The sequence below is a fragment of the Phacochoerus africanus genome, chromosome 1, assembly GCF_016906955.1.
Source record: "Phacochoerus africanus isolate WHEZ1 chromosome 1, ROS_Pafr_v1, whole genome shotgun sequence".
Lineage (NCBI taxonomy): Eukaryota > Metazoa > Chordata > Mammalia > Artiodactyla > Suidae > Phacochoerus > Phacochoerus africanus.
The window spans coordinates 59,778,555-59,792,133 of record NC_062544.1 but is presented as its reverse complement, the minus strand read 5'-3'; the positions used below and the strand labels follow the sequence as shown (position 1 = coordinate 59,792,133).

Below are 13,579 nucleotides of genomic sequence, written 5' to 3'. Positions count from 1 at the left end.
TATAAGTTATTTTTAATACTCAAAGAAGTCTAACTTATTAGTTCATAATAAAGCTTCTGGGCTAATATCAAGGTTTTTGGATTCAGGATAGAATTAGATAAGGGTAGCTCATGTTAAGCTTTGAGAGTTGCGTCATTTTTAAAGAGAGCATGGATTACTAAATCAACCGTGTTTGGATCTAGTCTTGCAGAGGAGAGGACAACAAGCCCATGCATCTCTCTGCCCTGTTCCTTCCTCACTGATGGAGTCACACAATGACTGGTGACCAGTGATGGCAGCTCTGTTTCAGTGACTTATTTTGGATTGAGCAGGGAGTAAACTGACTGACATGACATTTCTGCCCAGTGGGTAGATATGCTTTATTCCACTTGAAGTGCAAGAACTCCATTCAAATGCTGTTTCTCATCTCTGTGAAACCGTTCCTCCTCTTTTTCTGCCATCCAAATTAGCCTGCTGGTACAGTTAATTTAGCTTTCACTGCAGCTCTTTTGAACCAAGCATCTTGATTAAGTGACTTTTCCAAGGATTGCTGTTAGCATAGCCTCGCTAAGTGGATAGATGTCACTTTATCCAGCCCTGGGCTTTGGATTTGGGAATTGGAGCTGTAGGATTCCCGCTGGCCCAAGGAAGGCAAGTCTCTGATGGCCTCACGGTCCTCTTGGGGAGGAGGAGGTACTGAGGCGGGGAGCCCAGCGTCATTTCAGAGGCAGGTGACTTTTCACTAGTCAGGACTCCCAAGGGTTGTGTCCTTTTACGAATACTGGGAAAGCAATGAGCTATTACTAATTTTAATTACCCCCAGCTACAGTTCTCTGAAGTGACTCTTCCGTGGGTTTCCAGAATGTCTTCACCCTTGACCCCCTGTCATCCTGGAGTTAGATTCACGGACCACCCAGCTTTCACACACCCAGAGCCCCAGGAAGACATTCATTTCACAGCTAATACCTCCCTCTGGGAAGTTTTGGAATTAGTTGCTATATTTACTTAATCCTTTTAAAATGAGAGTTTGCATACTTCTCACTGCCAGGCTGGGTGGGAGTGGGTCGGGGTGGGGAGAAAGAATGCCAAAGACAAACACACCACAAAACTAGCACCACACCCACAAAACCCCCCAGGACCTCAAACAAAAATTGCAACCACCTTTGCCTAAGAGGTCACGTTCTTGACTGAAGGGACACTTTGGGTGGTTCCCCCTTGGTGGGCTACACGGTTTGGGGTGATCCAAGCCTGAGTTTCTTGTTTCTACCTTTCCTACTGCACGGATTTGGCCTCTCTTTTTGGTTATTAACACTTCATCAGAAGGTGGAAGGAACCGAACTCGCAGGATGGTTTCCATTTTCTAGCATCACTTGGGGGAGAACCATGAGGCAATGACATGTTGGGAACATCCGATTGTCATTGTTCCTCCTTGGATTCATCAAATGAGGAATGTTTTGATGTGAAAAAGAGCTGTTTTATAAACGAGTGCAACTTGGACAAGGATGTTGCCTGTTGCATATAATGCATTTCTAGGTTCTCAAACTTGTATGCCAAAAAATCAACCAAGGGGGATCCTGGGCCCTGCTCCTAAGATTCAGTCTCCATAGGCTGTGACCTAGGATTTTTGCATTTAGCAAACTGTGCCCAGGTCTTTTGGATTCAGATTAAGGAGGGGCCAACTTTGAGAAACAGTGGCTCAGAGTTTGCACTTTGCTGTTTGGGTACCAGCCCAGCCTTCTCTGTGGTTAAGTATGTGGCAATTAACAAGGTGTAATTACAGTGTGTGCGGTTTCCAAGGCAACACGCATTCTGTCACTCCTGCAGAGGCTGGGAAGATTGAAAGGGACCACAGGGAGGCTGCAGTAATGGTGTGGCCTCCAGGGTAATGTCACTGACCGCTGATGTGCTTTATGATGATGGGTTTTTGTACCATTCATCCAAGGGCCCTGCTTAATGGCAGCAGTAATGATGAAGGTAAACAAATCAGAAGCCAGGAGTCACCGGACACCTTCTGGAGGCCGTGACAGAGGCCTGGGAAGGGATGAGTCCAGCCCTTCAGTTTATATTTCTCCCTGGCTCTGTCTCCTCAGATCGGGTTGAGACGAATGATGGAGGAACAAGCTGACCTCAGAAGGCTTATGAAAAATAATGGTCAATTGTGGTGACTATCTGACTACTCTTCCTTAGCTCTTGCATGGACGGGTCTGTGACTGTCCCTTATGCTCACTTCTGTAAGGCTTGAAGTGACAGTTCTTGAGCACTTACCATGTGATGGAACTTGAACATAGATTTTTTTTTTTTTTTTTGGCCTTGTTGACCTAAATGCAGGAGATCCACACTTGGTACCTTTTCCAAGTTTAAAGGTGGAAATGATCAAGTTTGTACCATATTTTTGCATAGCGTTTTTACTTTGGGGTTATGGTTTTCAAGCTGTAGGACAGTGGAAAAAACATTCAACCATCAGGCAGACCTTGGGGTCTGGTTCTGACTCTTTTTCCTGCAGAGGTTTTGCAAATGCAAACAGGTTTCTTCACTTCTCTGAGGCTCCATCTCTACCTCTGGAAAATAAAGGGCTTCGACTAGATCAATAGTCTTTAGAAGGATGACAACCCTCGCGCAGACGCTGATGAAAATAGGAAATTTCTTCCCTGAAAAAAAGTACCTGTATATGGACGTTCAAAACAGTCACCTTCACTTTCTCGAGGGACCGCAGAGCCCTCCCAAGGGAGGTGGTTTCTTAAAGACTTTTCCAGCTCCAGCTCAGAATTGCTGGGTCCCATGAGAAGCTGGGGGAGTCTTTCACTGTTTTGAGTGAAATACCTAAGGAATGAGGTATTTGATGAGGGAGGCTTTGTTGTTCCTTGCATTTTTTCGCTCATCTGCCTTGTGCATCTTTGGGGGTGGGGGGGGGTGGGAGGGGGGAGAAAGCATCCTGAGAAAAATAAATAGGGAATGAATGGCATCTGGCGTCTGACCTGTTTTCCTTATCATGGTTCCCTATGCTGGCCCTTCAAGAGGAGGTGAAGGCTGTAACTATAATGCGTGGAGAGGCGTGAGTTCATGCAGGGATACTGTATCTTGTATGGTGACAGTTCAGCAGTTACTTCAGCTTATTCTACTTTTATTGTTTGGGAAGGTGGGATAAAATGTAAAGTTTTGGTGAATTTGAAGGGTCTGGGGAGTATCATGAACAGAAATAACATATTTTTAGGGCTGCACCCGCGGCACATGGAGGTTCCCAGGCTGGGGTCTAATCAGAGCTACGGCTGCCGGCCTACACCACAGCCACAGCAATGCCAGATCGAGCTGCGTCTGTGACCTGCACCACAGCTCACGGCAAGGCCAGGTCCTTAACCCACTGAGCGAGACCAGGGATCGAACCCACACCCTCATGGTTCCTAGTTGGATTTGTTTCCGCTGCACCATGATGGGAACTCTGGGAATAACATATTCTTGATCCTTCACAGTCCTTGACCTTCCTAACTCAGCCCCAGTTGTGCCCGAGGCTCCAAGTCTAAGCAGGAGGGGCTACCTGTGGTGTTCGTTTGGAAACCTAGATAATTTCCTTTCATTCTCTGCTTAGGTGCTGAAGGAATCTTCTAGATCTTCTAGAGCGTGGGAAGGCTGAATGGGCTCAACATGAAGAGCCTGAAAGCAAAGTTCAGGAAGAGTGACGTAAGTATCCATGACTCGTGTCTGGCTGTTCTCTGCACGTTCCTAGGGCTGCGGGAACCTCCCTCCCACCTTGATAAGGTCCTGGGTTAATTAACTACAGAAACCAGAAGCGCCCCGAGCCCGGCTCAGGGTGGCTTTTGTGAAAGGTATGCTTTAGGTTCTTTGCTGTTGGTGTTTATGGCTTCCAAAGGTGACTTTTTTTTTTAAACTCCTAGCATCTGTGCCTTGAAGGGAACAGTCAAATGAAACATCTTAAAAAAAAAATCAGCAAAAATATCTCAGCATTTCTTCTTCTTCTTTTTTTTTTTTTTTTTTTTTGTCTTTTTAGGGCTGCACCCATACCATATGGAGGTTCCCAGGCTAGGGGATGAATCAGAGCTGTAGCTGCAGGCCTACACCACAGCCACAGCAACACCAGATCTGAGCTGTGTCTGTGACCTACGCCACAGCTCACAGCAACACCAGATCCTTAACCCACTGAGCAGAGGCCAGGGATCAAACATGCAAGCTCATGGTTCCTAGTCAGATTCGTTTCCGCTGTGCCACGATGGTAACTCCTATCTCAGCATTTCTAATATTCTCCAGGTCTGAGGCAGAGTGTCATTTTTAGAGGGACCTTGTCTCATGAGAATGGCTAAGGAATTTTGTGTTAGCACAGTTGTCTTTGACATTTAGAAAATGTTAAATTCTGTTAAAGCTTTTGTGATAAAACAGCAATATCTATTGCTGCATGTACTGGAATTCCTGGGGTTCTTCCTCATTTGTTGTTCATTATAATAGACAGGATTTGAGGAACCAGTTATGATGTCAGAATTATGAAACAAAGTCTCCCAGAAGAGAAAAATGGAGAAAAATAACATAGCAGCAGGATTATGCATCATGTTGTGGTAACAGAAGGTCACCTTGTAAACCCTGCTGAGATTACATGCCTGTGCTAGCTGCATTCTGGATGCTTGGAGCAGAATTGTTGAATGGGAGATATTCATGGAAGGGTATTAAATGGAAGCCCAGATATGTCACCCTTCTAATGGGCTTGCCTGGCTGTCATTTAACATTAGGTAATTCAAGGTGAACCTGGATTTTACTGCTTTGCTGTGAATAATATGACAGCGTGACACAACCACATTTTTGTAATAAGTGGAAGCTGTGTCTTTTATGGCAACACAAGACACACACACACACACACCCACCCACCCCCCTCCCTCTGTCCTTTTGGCTGAAGCTTATCTCCCGAGGCTGCGTCAGGACATGTAACTTACTGCCCTGATAAGGCCCAGACCAGAGGAGATGCTTGTGGAATGACTGCAGAATCTTGTCTTGCTGAGAGGAAGTTAAAGCTAGAAATTTTTTTTTTTTAGGAAAAAGTGGGCCCCACCTCATTCTTTAGGTAAGTGAGCCAAAATTCAGAGATTGTAAAGTGACCTGGCCTAAGTCATCCAGCTAGCCTTTAGCCAGAGTGAGAGCCTTGGCCCTCTGACTTCCTTAACCCCTTACCTCTACCACTGTCCCAAGAAAGCCACTGCAACCTCCTTGTTTGCATGCCCAAGATATGCTGCAAAGATGTGATAGGAATCTGGGTTCTTGTTCATGGAGCCGAAGAATGAACTTCGAGAACACACAGGTAGCAGGCCGAACCCACAGCATATGGAGGTTCCCAGGCTAGGGGTCAAATTGAAGCTGAAGCTTCCAGCCTACACCACAGCCACAGCAATGCAGTATCTGAGCCACGTCTGTGACCTCCACCCCAGCTCACGCAACACTGGATCCTTAACCCACTGAGCAAGGCCAGGGATTGAACCCACAACCTCATGGTTCCTAGCCAGATTCGTTTCCACTTCGCCACAATGGGAACTCCGACAAGCACTGTCTTTATTACCAAAAAGCAAATAGCTCCCAGGACAGCTGGGTGGGGGAAGAAGAGTCCCCCTCTCTATTGTCCTATAAGGGTTTTTATCCCTTAAAGATGGGGTTTACCAATGTGGGGTCCGGAAAGATGTGGTTTTCTCCCACTGGCCTTGCCCAGTTACCTATATCAGTCCTTGTCCAATAGGGGTCTCAGGGGTGGAAATCTCCAGTAAGTCTCATAGTTTCTTTGCCCTTTTCTTCCCGTAAACTGAGTCACAGGGGGTTAGGGATTAATGTGCATCTGGGCGTAGATACACTCCCTAAAATAAACAAGGCCTGTGGGGATGTTACTCCCTGGAGCACTTAAGCCACAAACGTTAATCAATGGCCGTATCAAAGAATGCATCGAAGCCCATGCTCCTGCACTGACTGCCTGCGTTAGCATTCTGCCTCACAAGGATGCTACAGCCTGCAGACCTCATTTGACTTCAGAAAGAAAATGCAATTAAATGGAAAATGTTGCCCAGTTGAGCAGAGGCGTGTTTGTACGCTGTGTGAAAAGGATAGCAAATATGCTTTCCATTCTAAGTACAGGTCAAGTTTCTTTTAGCAAAATGTAATCAGTCTAAAGGTCTGTGATATATGAATACGGGCAGGAGAAATGATGGGAACATACACTTTTGGTTTAAAAGTTTTAAATTGGTGGCTAAGTAGGAAAGGTGTTGTTGGAATCTAGGTTTTGTTTTGTTTTTGTTTTTTTTTTTTGGCTTTTTAGGGCTGCACCTGTGGCATAATTAAGTTCCCAGGCTAGGGGTTGAATCAGAGCTACAGCTGCCAGCCTACGCCACAGCCACAGCAATGTGGGATCTGAGTCATGTCTACAGCTTACACCACAGCTCACCTACACCAGATCCTTAACCCACTGAGGGATCAAACGAACACACATCCTCATGGGTCCTAGTCGGGTTCATTACTGCTGAGCCATTATGGGAACTCCTGAAATCCAGTTGTTAAATAAAAACAAATATTTCCATGATATAGAAAAAAAATCCCAGTAGTAACACTATTAAAAGCTTTCAGGAATTGGCAGCAGAAAGGCTGGTTTTGGGAGTTAGTGCAAAGGGAAGAAATATTAGAGGAGGAAGTTGGGGGAGAGGAGAAGAAATTGGTATGATGGGGCCAGGCAGGATTGGGTGGCTCCCCACATCCATCCCCAAGTGATTCCCAAAGCTGCACCACTGTACTGCTAGATGGAGGGGATAAAAGCAGAAAAGAAAACCATCTCAGAGCCCAGCTTGTTCGTCAGCCAAAGAAGCATAAGAGCTCACCAGTAAGACCTATTTACCATACGTCAGGCGCCACGCCAAGCTCGTTACTTGAACTTCATTTAATCTTGCCACAACCCTTATGTGGTAGGTTTTATTGTTGGGCTCATTTTCCAGATGAAGAAAAGGGAGCTCCAGGTCCCTGCCTGGGTTCTTCATGCTTCAAGTTGGACAGCCAGTTCTCGTGCCCGAGTCGCCTGCTCCCAGGGCCCATGTGTCCTGAAGGAGCAAATGAAGGATGGAGGCTTGATTTTATGAAACAGCCATCCAGGCAGTAGCTTGGAAAAGCGATTTTGGACCTCGGTGTGTAGCCTCGGGCAAATCTCTTTCCTTCTCTGAAGCCCCAGTTTCCTCACCCTGTAAGACACACATCTTCGGCCTGGCACTCGGGATGCTTGGTAAATATTTATTCCTCTCTTACTCAGAAACCCATGATACACTTCAGAGGACTTTAGCTTTGTGGTGGGCAGACAGGTGCAGACTCGCTCCAGGCTTCCCTTGGGAGGATGACTAACTCCTGCTTGGGCATCATGATTGGTCCTCAGAGCTCAGGCCTGGGCAGTTAGGGCCTCCTCTCCCTCTGACAACACCTGTTTCTCCCTTTAAGCAGTGGATTTGAGATGAAGATGATCTCAGTGTGATATTTTTTTTTTTTTGTCTTTTTGCTGTTTCTTGGGCCGCTCCCGCGGCATATGGAGGTTCCCAGGCTAGGGGTCCAATCGGAGCTTTAGCCACTGGCCTACACCAGAGCCACAGCAACTCGGGATCCGAGCCGCGTCTGCAACCTACACCACAGCCCACGGCAACGCCGGATCATCAACCCACTGAGCAAGGGCAGGGACCGAACCCGCAACCTCATGGTTCTTAGTCAGATTCGTTAACCACTGCGCCACGACGGGAACTCCCCCCAGTGTGATTCTAACAAGGAAGATACAACTTGAGTTCTTACAATTCTGTCGTTCTATGTGACCACTGGGAGTGTTTATTTCTGTGTAAGATGTAAAATAGGGGAGTAGCTTCAGTGCCACAACGGGCAGCACCAAGACGCAGGTTCATTCCCCAGCCTGGCACCGTGGGTTAACGGATCCGGCATTGCCACAGCTGAGGCGTAGGTTGCAATTGCGACTCTGATCTGCTCCCTGGCCTTGGGACTCCATATGCAGTAGGGCAGCCAAAAAGAGAAAAGAAGTGAAATAGGGCAACTGCAAAGTAATATTTTTTGTTTTGTTGATGCAGATGATTTTTATTTCATGTGTGAAATATGTTACTGACTTTGAATATTTATTTACTTATTTACTACTTTTTGGGGCCACACCTGCAGCATATGGAGGTTCCCAGGCTAGGAGTCGAATCGGAGCTATAGCTGCCAGCCTACACCACAGCTCCTGGCAACGCTGGATCCTTAACTCACTGAGCAAGGTCAGGGATCGAACTGCATCCTCATGGATCCTAGTTGGGAGTTGGGTGTGTTAGCCACTGTGCCATGAAGGGAACTCCCAAATATTTTTACAATTGAAAATTATTTAAAAATTGCTAATTTAATGGCTAGTTAAAAGTCAATAATTTTTTTTTTTTTTAAAGGAAATCCATGATAAAGAAGTAGGTTGAATGGTGTATGGTTGAAGTAGGTGTATGGTCCGGAGGGCAGAATAATCAGCTAACAGTTGCTGCCTCTGAGGAGGAACATTAAGAGCTGGGGCAGGGAGGTGGTTGGGGGGGAGGTTGGCTTTTGCTCTGTGCCTCGGGGTTTGCATTTTTGGTACGTGTGTATGCATCTCCATATATCTCTTGTTACAAGAAACCCAAGTGTTAAACTGTTTATATTCTGTTAAATGAGCCAAACTTATAATCTTCTTTACCCGAAGTAAGTGGTATGTCTCAAAGAACAGCCCTAAACCCTCAGCCCTCATGTCTTTGTGTGAGGCTGAAAGGAGGAGGGGAAAGAAAGAGTTCTTTGTGTTTCTGGAGGGCGGGTAGGAAGAAGAGGGACAGCAGATCATGTTCGTGCTTTCATAAAGAGAAGGCAGGTGACCTGCTGGCGTGATCACATTTCAGCCAGCCTGTGTCTGGGAGGTCTGCAACCAGATCATTTTGTGGCCAATGGGAACAAAACCCGGGAGTGAGAAAGGATGAGGGTGGCCCAAAGGAGCCCCCCATGGATGGCCTTAAGGTCCTCGTGCTGCTCCAGGACCATCAGATTTCAACTGAGGAGTGTCCTTTCTGGAACGCTTGACTCAGACTGCTCCCGAGTCAAGGGTGGGTTTATCTGTGTGTCCTTGGGGAATGAGCTCAGTGCTCTGGGTTGTGGTTAGATACTGTCCTTGTCTAATTGCTTTCATCCCTAAACATATGTGGGGAGCCTGCAGGTGACCCACTGAGAGCAAAGAAAGTTAGGGAGCTAAAAGCATGTCCTAATGTTGATGACATTTTTCAGTTCCCTTTTCTCACTTTACCTTTTTTTTTTTTTTTTTTTTTTGTCTTTTTGCCATTGCTTGGGCCGCTTCTGAGACATATGGAGGTTCCCAGGCTAGGGGTCCAATCGGAGCTGTAGTCGCCGGCCTACACCAGAGCCACAGCAACGTGGGATCCAAGCCGCGTCTGCAACCTACACCACAGCTCACAGCAACGCTGGATCCTTAACCCACTGAGCAAGGCCAGGGATCGAACCCGCAACCTCATGGTTCCTAGTTGGATTCGTTAACCACTGAGCCATGACGGGAACTCCTTTCTCACTTTACTTTGGCCATTCTTAAACTTGGGTTAGATATCAGAAAGGATACAGGAAAAGCATGAAGGATGCTCCTTGTCTTGAAGACCCTCGTAAACTTGGGAGGAGAACACCTACGTGCAGAAAAGAATTGCGGCAAAATACAAATTGTGTAGAATGTAGATATGAAAGGCTCTCCAGGATGTTATAACCGGTTAGGAAATTGTGGGGCTGATACATGCTGCAGGTTTTCAAAGAGGGGTGAATCACTGGAAATGGGGAGGTTGGAGGGAGCTTTATGGAAGGGAAGCTGCTTCCAGGCCTTGGGGATGGGTAGGATTGAGGATGGTGGTTAGGAGAGAAGGAAGAAACAAACAGGGGAGGCTCGCTGTCCAAAAACCGCCCGTCATATGAGAGTCCAGGAGAATGCCCATGGCATGGCTCCCTGTGTCTTTTAATAAGAACACTATAAATTACTCATTCCAGTGTTAAAAATGGATGTCCTCGACTTTTTGTGCTTATGGAGCAAGCACAGAGTTCTAAATCTTGATTATTTATTTCTCTTATGACTGCAGTTTGAAAGTAGCTTCTTTACCTCTTTAAATATTTGTAGCAACTAGCGCGCAGTTCCACATGGAAAAATGAGCTATCATCATGAGGAACGAGGCCAAGAAGGTTGGGATTTCCCTTTGCTAATAAAATGCTCAGGCTTCTGGAATTTCTTTGTAAATGCCAATTTTTAGTGCCTTGAGTGAAATGGGTGGAGGTTGAAGGATGGGAAAGAGGGCTGACAGATCTTTGTAACAAAACCTTTCGAACTGCCTCTCCTGTGATCAAGGCTCTCAGAGTTTACTTTGTGGGTGTGTGTTTACTTTTATGAAAGATTTGTTCCCAATTATGTTTTCCATTGTGATAGGGAAGCAGTGGACATTCCATTTGAAAAAAGAAAAAGAGGGGCAGCTAGTTCAAAATGGCTGGCTCCGTGAGAGATTAAATTGATGTATTTCTTTATGTAGCAGCTACTAATGATTGCAGCTTTCAGCCAAAGAATGCACACACCCCGTGAATCTTGAGGCACAGACACATCCTGCTAGACAGGAGTTTGAATTTGTTGCCTATTGAGAGAACAGCTCTCATGAAGGTCGATAATCGACATCTCTACCCAGGTGTTTTTAGACATTTATAATATGTTTTTACAGGAGTTCCCATCGGGGCTCAGTGGTTAATGAACCCGACTAGTATCCATGAGGATTCGGGTTCCATCCCTGGCCTCACTCAGTGGGTTAAGGAGCTGGTGTTGCTGTGAGCTGTGGTATAGATCGCAGACCAGCTCAGATCCTGTATTGCTGTGGCTGTGGTGTAGGCTGGCGGCTACAGCTCCATTTCGATCCCTAGCCTGGGAACCTCCATATGCTGCAAGTGTGGCCCTAAAAAGACAAAAGACCAAAAAAAAACCAGGTGAGTTTTTATAGATGCCCAAGCCTCCCTCCTCTACCACACATGCAGGAAAAAAAAAGGGGGGGAGGACTTAAAATCCAAGCCTCTTTTGACAGAGGAGTTTTGGCCAAATCTGCTGTAAAGCTAAGCCTCTTTTTCTTTTCCGTAGACCTGATTTTAAAATACATCAGAAATGACCTTTGAGGGTGGAGGGATGAGATTCTTATAAACTTCTGCAAAGGATTTGCTCAGGTTTGTGTCATGCTACATACTTTCCAGGTCTTGTCACCCTGTCTTAAGTATGGAATCTTCTTGCTGCCTGGTTTCACCTTGTATTAGTTTCCTAGGGCTGCTGTCAACACACATGGAGAGGCTGAAACAATAGTAAGGTCTCGTCTCAGTTCTGTGACTAGAAGTTGAAGACCAGGGTGTTGGTGGGGCTGCTTGCTCTTGGAGGTGAATCTGGTCCATGCTTTGTCTGGTGGTTTCTGGCAGTCATTGGCTTTAAGGTGCATCACCCTGACCCCTGCCTTCATCTTCACATGCTGATCTCTGCGTGTGTCTCCCTTCAAATTACTCTTTTTTTTTTTTTCCGCTCTAATGACCTCATTTTAACTTGATTACCCAGGTAAAAACCTTATCTCATGAGTTCCCATTGTGGCGCAGCAGAAGTGAATCCAACTAGGGTCCATGAGGATGCGGGCTCAGTCCTGGGCCTTGCTCAGTGGGTCAGGGATCTGGCGTTGCTCTGAGCTGTGGTGTAGGTCACAGAGGTGGCTCAGGATCCCGCATTGCTGTGGCTGTGGTGTAGGCCAGCAGCTGCAGCTCTGATTGGACCCCTAGCCTGGGAACCTCCATATGCTGTAGGTACAGCCCTAAAAAGCAAAACTAAAAAGACCTTATCTCCGGATCAGGGCATATTCTGAGGTACTCAAGACTTCAACTATTCAATTTTGCAGGGTGTGTGTCGAGTGAGGGGGGCTCACACTTCAACCTCAGGCATACGTACCTCCAGTCCTTTTCTATCCTAGAGCAGTTTCTCCGAAGCCCTGGCGTATCACTCCCTCCCCCATGCCCGACATGTGCGCTCATAGATTTTAGCTCCACAATTTATTCATCTTTTGGACTATGTTCATGTCTAACAGGGTGAGGCTAGCGTATCCCAGTTTTTTGGTGGGTGTCAGTGCCTGACACATAACACGAATCACAGGAGTAAACACGTATTGATCACTGACCTACTATGACAGAAGTTAGAAGAGTTTGCATTGATTGAATGCTTACCGCGTGCCAGGCGACACAGCAAATGCTTTCCTTGGATTGCTTACAAAACTGGATCCAGTAGAGACCACTGCTATAGTAGCAGTTTACAGAGGGAGAAGTTAAGGTTGAGGGAAGTTAAGTAACTTGGCCAATGTTGCCCATTTGATAAATGGCAGAGAGATCCGAACCCCGGTGTTTCTTGATGCCAGAGCTGGTACTGGCAACAGCTCTAAGTGCTCATTGACACGGGCATTCACCTGCCTAAGTTCCAGAGCGTCAAACTGCACGAAGTGAACTCTGCTCTATTGCCCAAAGCGTGCAGACTTGCAGAATGACTTCATCAGCGCTATCCACAGTGCCAAAGCTCACCAATCTCAGTGTCATTCCCCCAGGCAGGCGTTGGGGGGGCGCTGGGAAAATCTTGGGTTGCTTCCTGAGAGGCACATGCCCTTCACTGAGCTTTTAAAGCAAGAGCGAAGAGATGCTACTTCTTTCTACTCTTCTGCTGCAGTTCAGGAAACTAATTCTGATTCTCAATGGAGTCCCATTGCTGGCTCATGCGACCACAGCTTTATTGTTGTTACCTGAGACCGTGATTCTAGGCATTCTTGGTTAAACCTGATACCATTCCACCTGCAGTTGGAGACCAATATGGAACTCAGAGTCTGGCCCCCTAAACTTGGGGAAATTGGATCATCTAATCATCTACACGAGCAGCACATAATCTAGGTTATGACTTTTGACCTCTTTATTTGAAATTCATTACTGAATCATTTTGAACTTTTTGACCTTGATATTTTCCGTTTGACGAATTCTTTTTTTTTTTTTTTTTTTTTTGCCATTTCTTGGGCTGCTCCCGTGGCATATGGAGGTTCCCAGGCTAGGGGTCTAACGGAGCTGTAGCCACCGGCCTACGCCAGAGCCACAGCAATGTGGGATCCGAGCCGTGTCTGCAACCTACACCACAGCTTATGGCAACGCTGGATCCTTAGCCCACTGAGCAAGGCCAGGGACCGAACCCGCAACCTCGTGGTTCCTAGTCGGATTCGTTAACCACTGCGCCATGACAGGAACTCCCCGTTCGACGAATTCTTGTATTTAACTTCTCCTTTGGAGTGACGTAGGAATTACTCCTGGATTCATTCTGCGGAGATTTGCAGGTGAGTTTCTATCCACAGATCTTTGCTGTAAGAGGTGGTGGTTTTCATTTCTATGGCAATAGGTGTCCGTATGAGTCAAAGGTCAGTGTCAATAAAGATGACTTTAGTGACTGGCCTTGACTGTCCTTTTGAGTCCCAACCACCTTTTTTTTTTAATCTTATTGGAATATAGTTGACTTACAATGTTGTAG

At 46.3% G+C, this 13,579-nt stretch overlaps 1 protein-coding gene across 4 annotated transcripts in view; it reads left to right on the top strand.

The window, feature by feature from the left end:
• RAI14 (retinoic acid induced 14) overlaps window positions 1–13,579 on the top strand; it is a 168,257-nt gene that overhangs the window by 24,751 nt on the left and 129,927 nt on the right. For all 4 annotated transcript variants that reach the window (XM_047767344.1, XM_047767330.1, XM_047767338.1 and 1 more), the window contains one exon: window positions 3,563–3,654. In XM_047767344.1, the coding sequence (XP_047623300.1) occupies window positions 3,619–3,654 (36 nt within the window). In that variant the 5' untranslated portion in view covers window positions 3,563–3,618. The remainder of the gene's footprint in view (window positions 1–3,562; window positions 3,655–13,579) is intronic.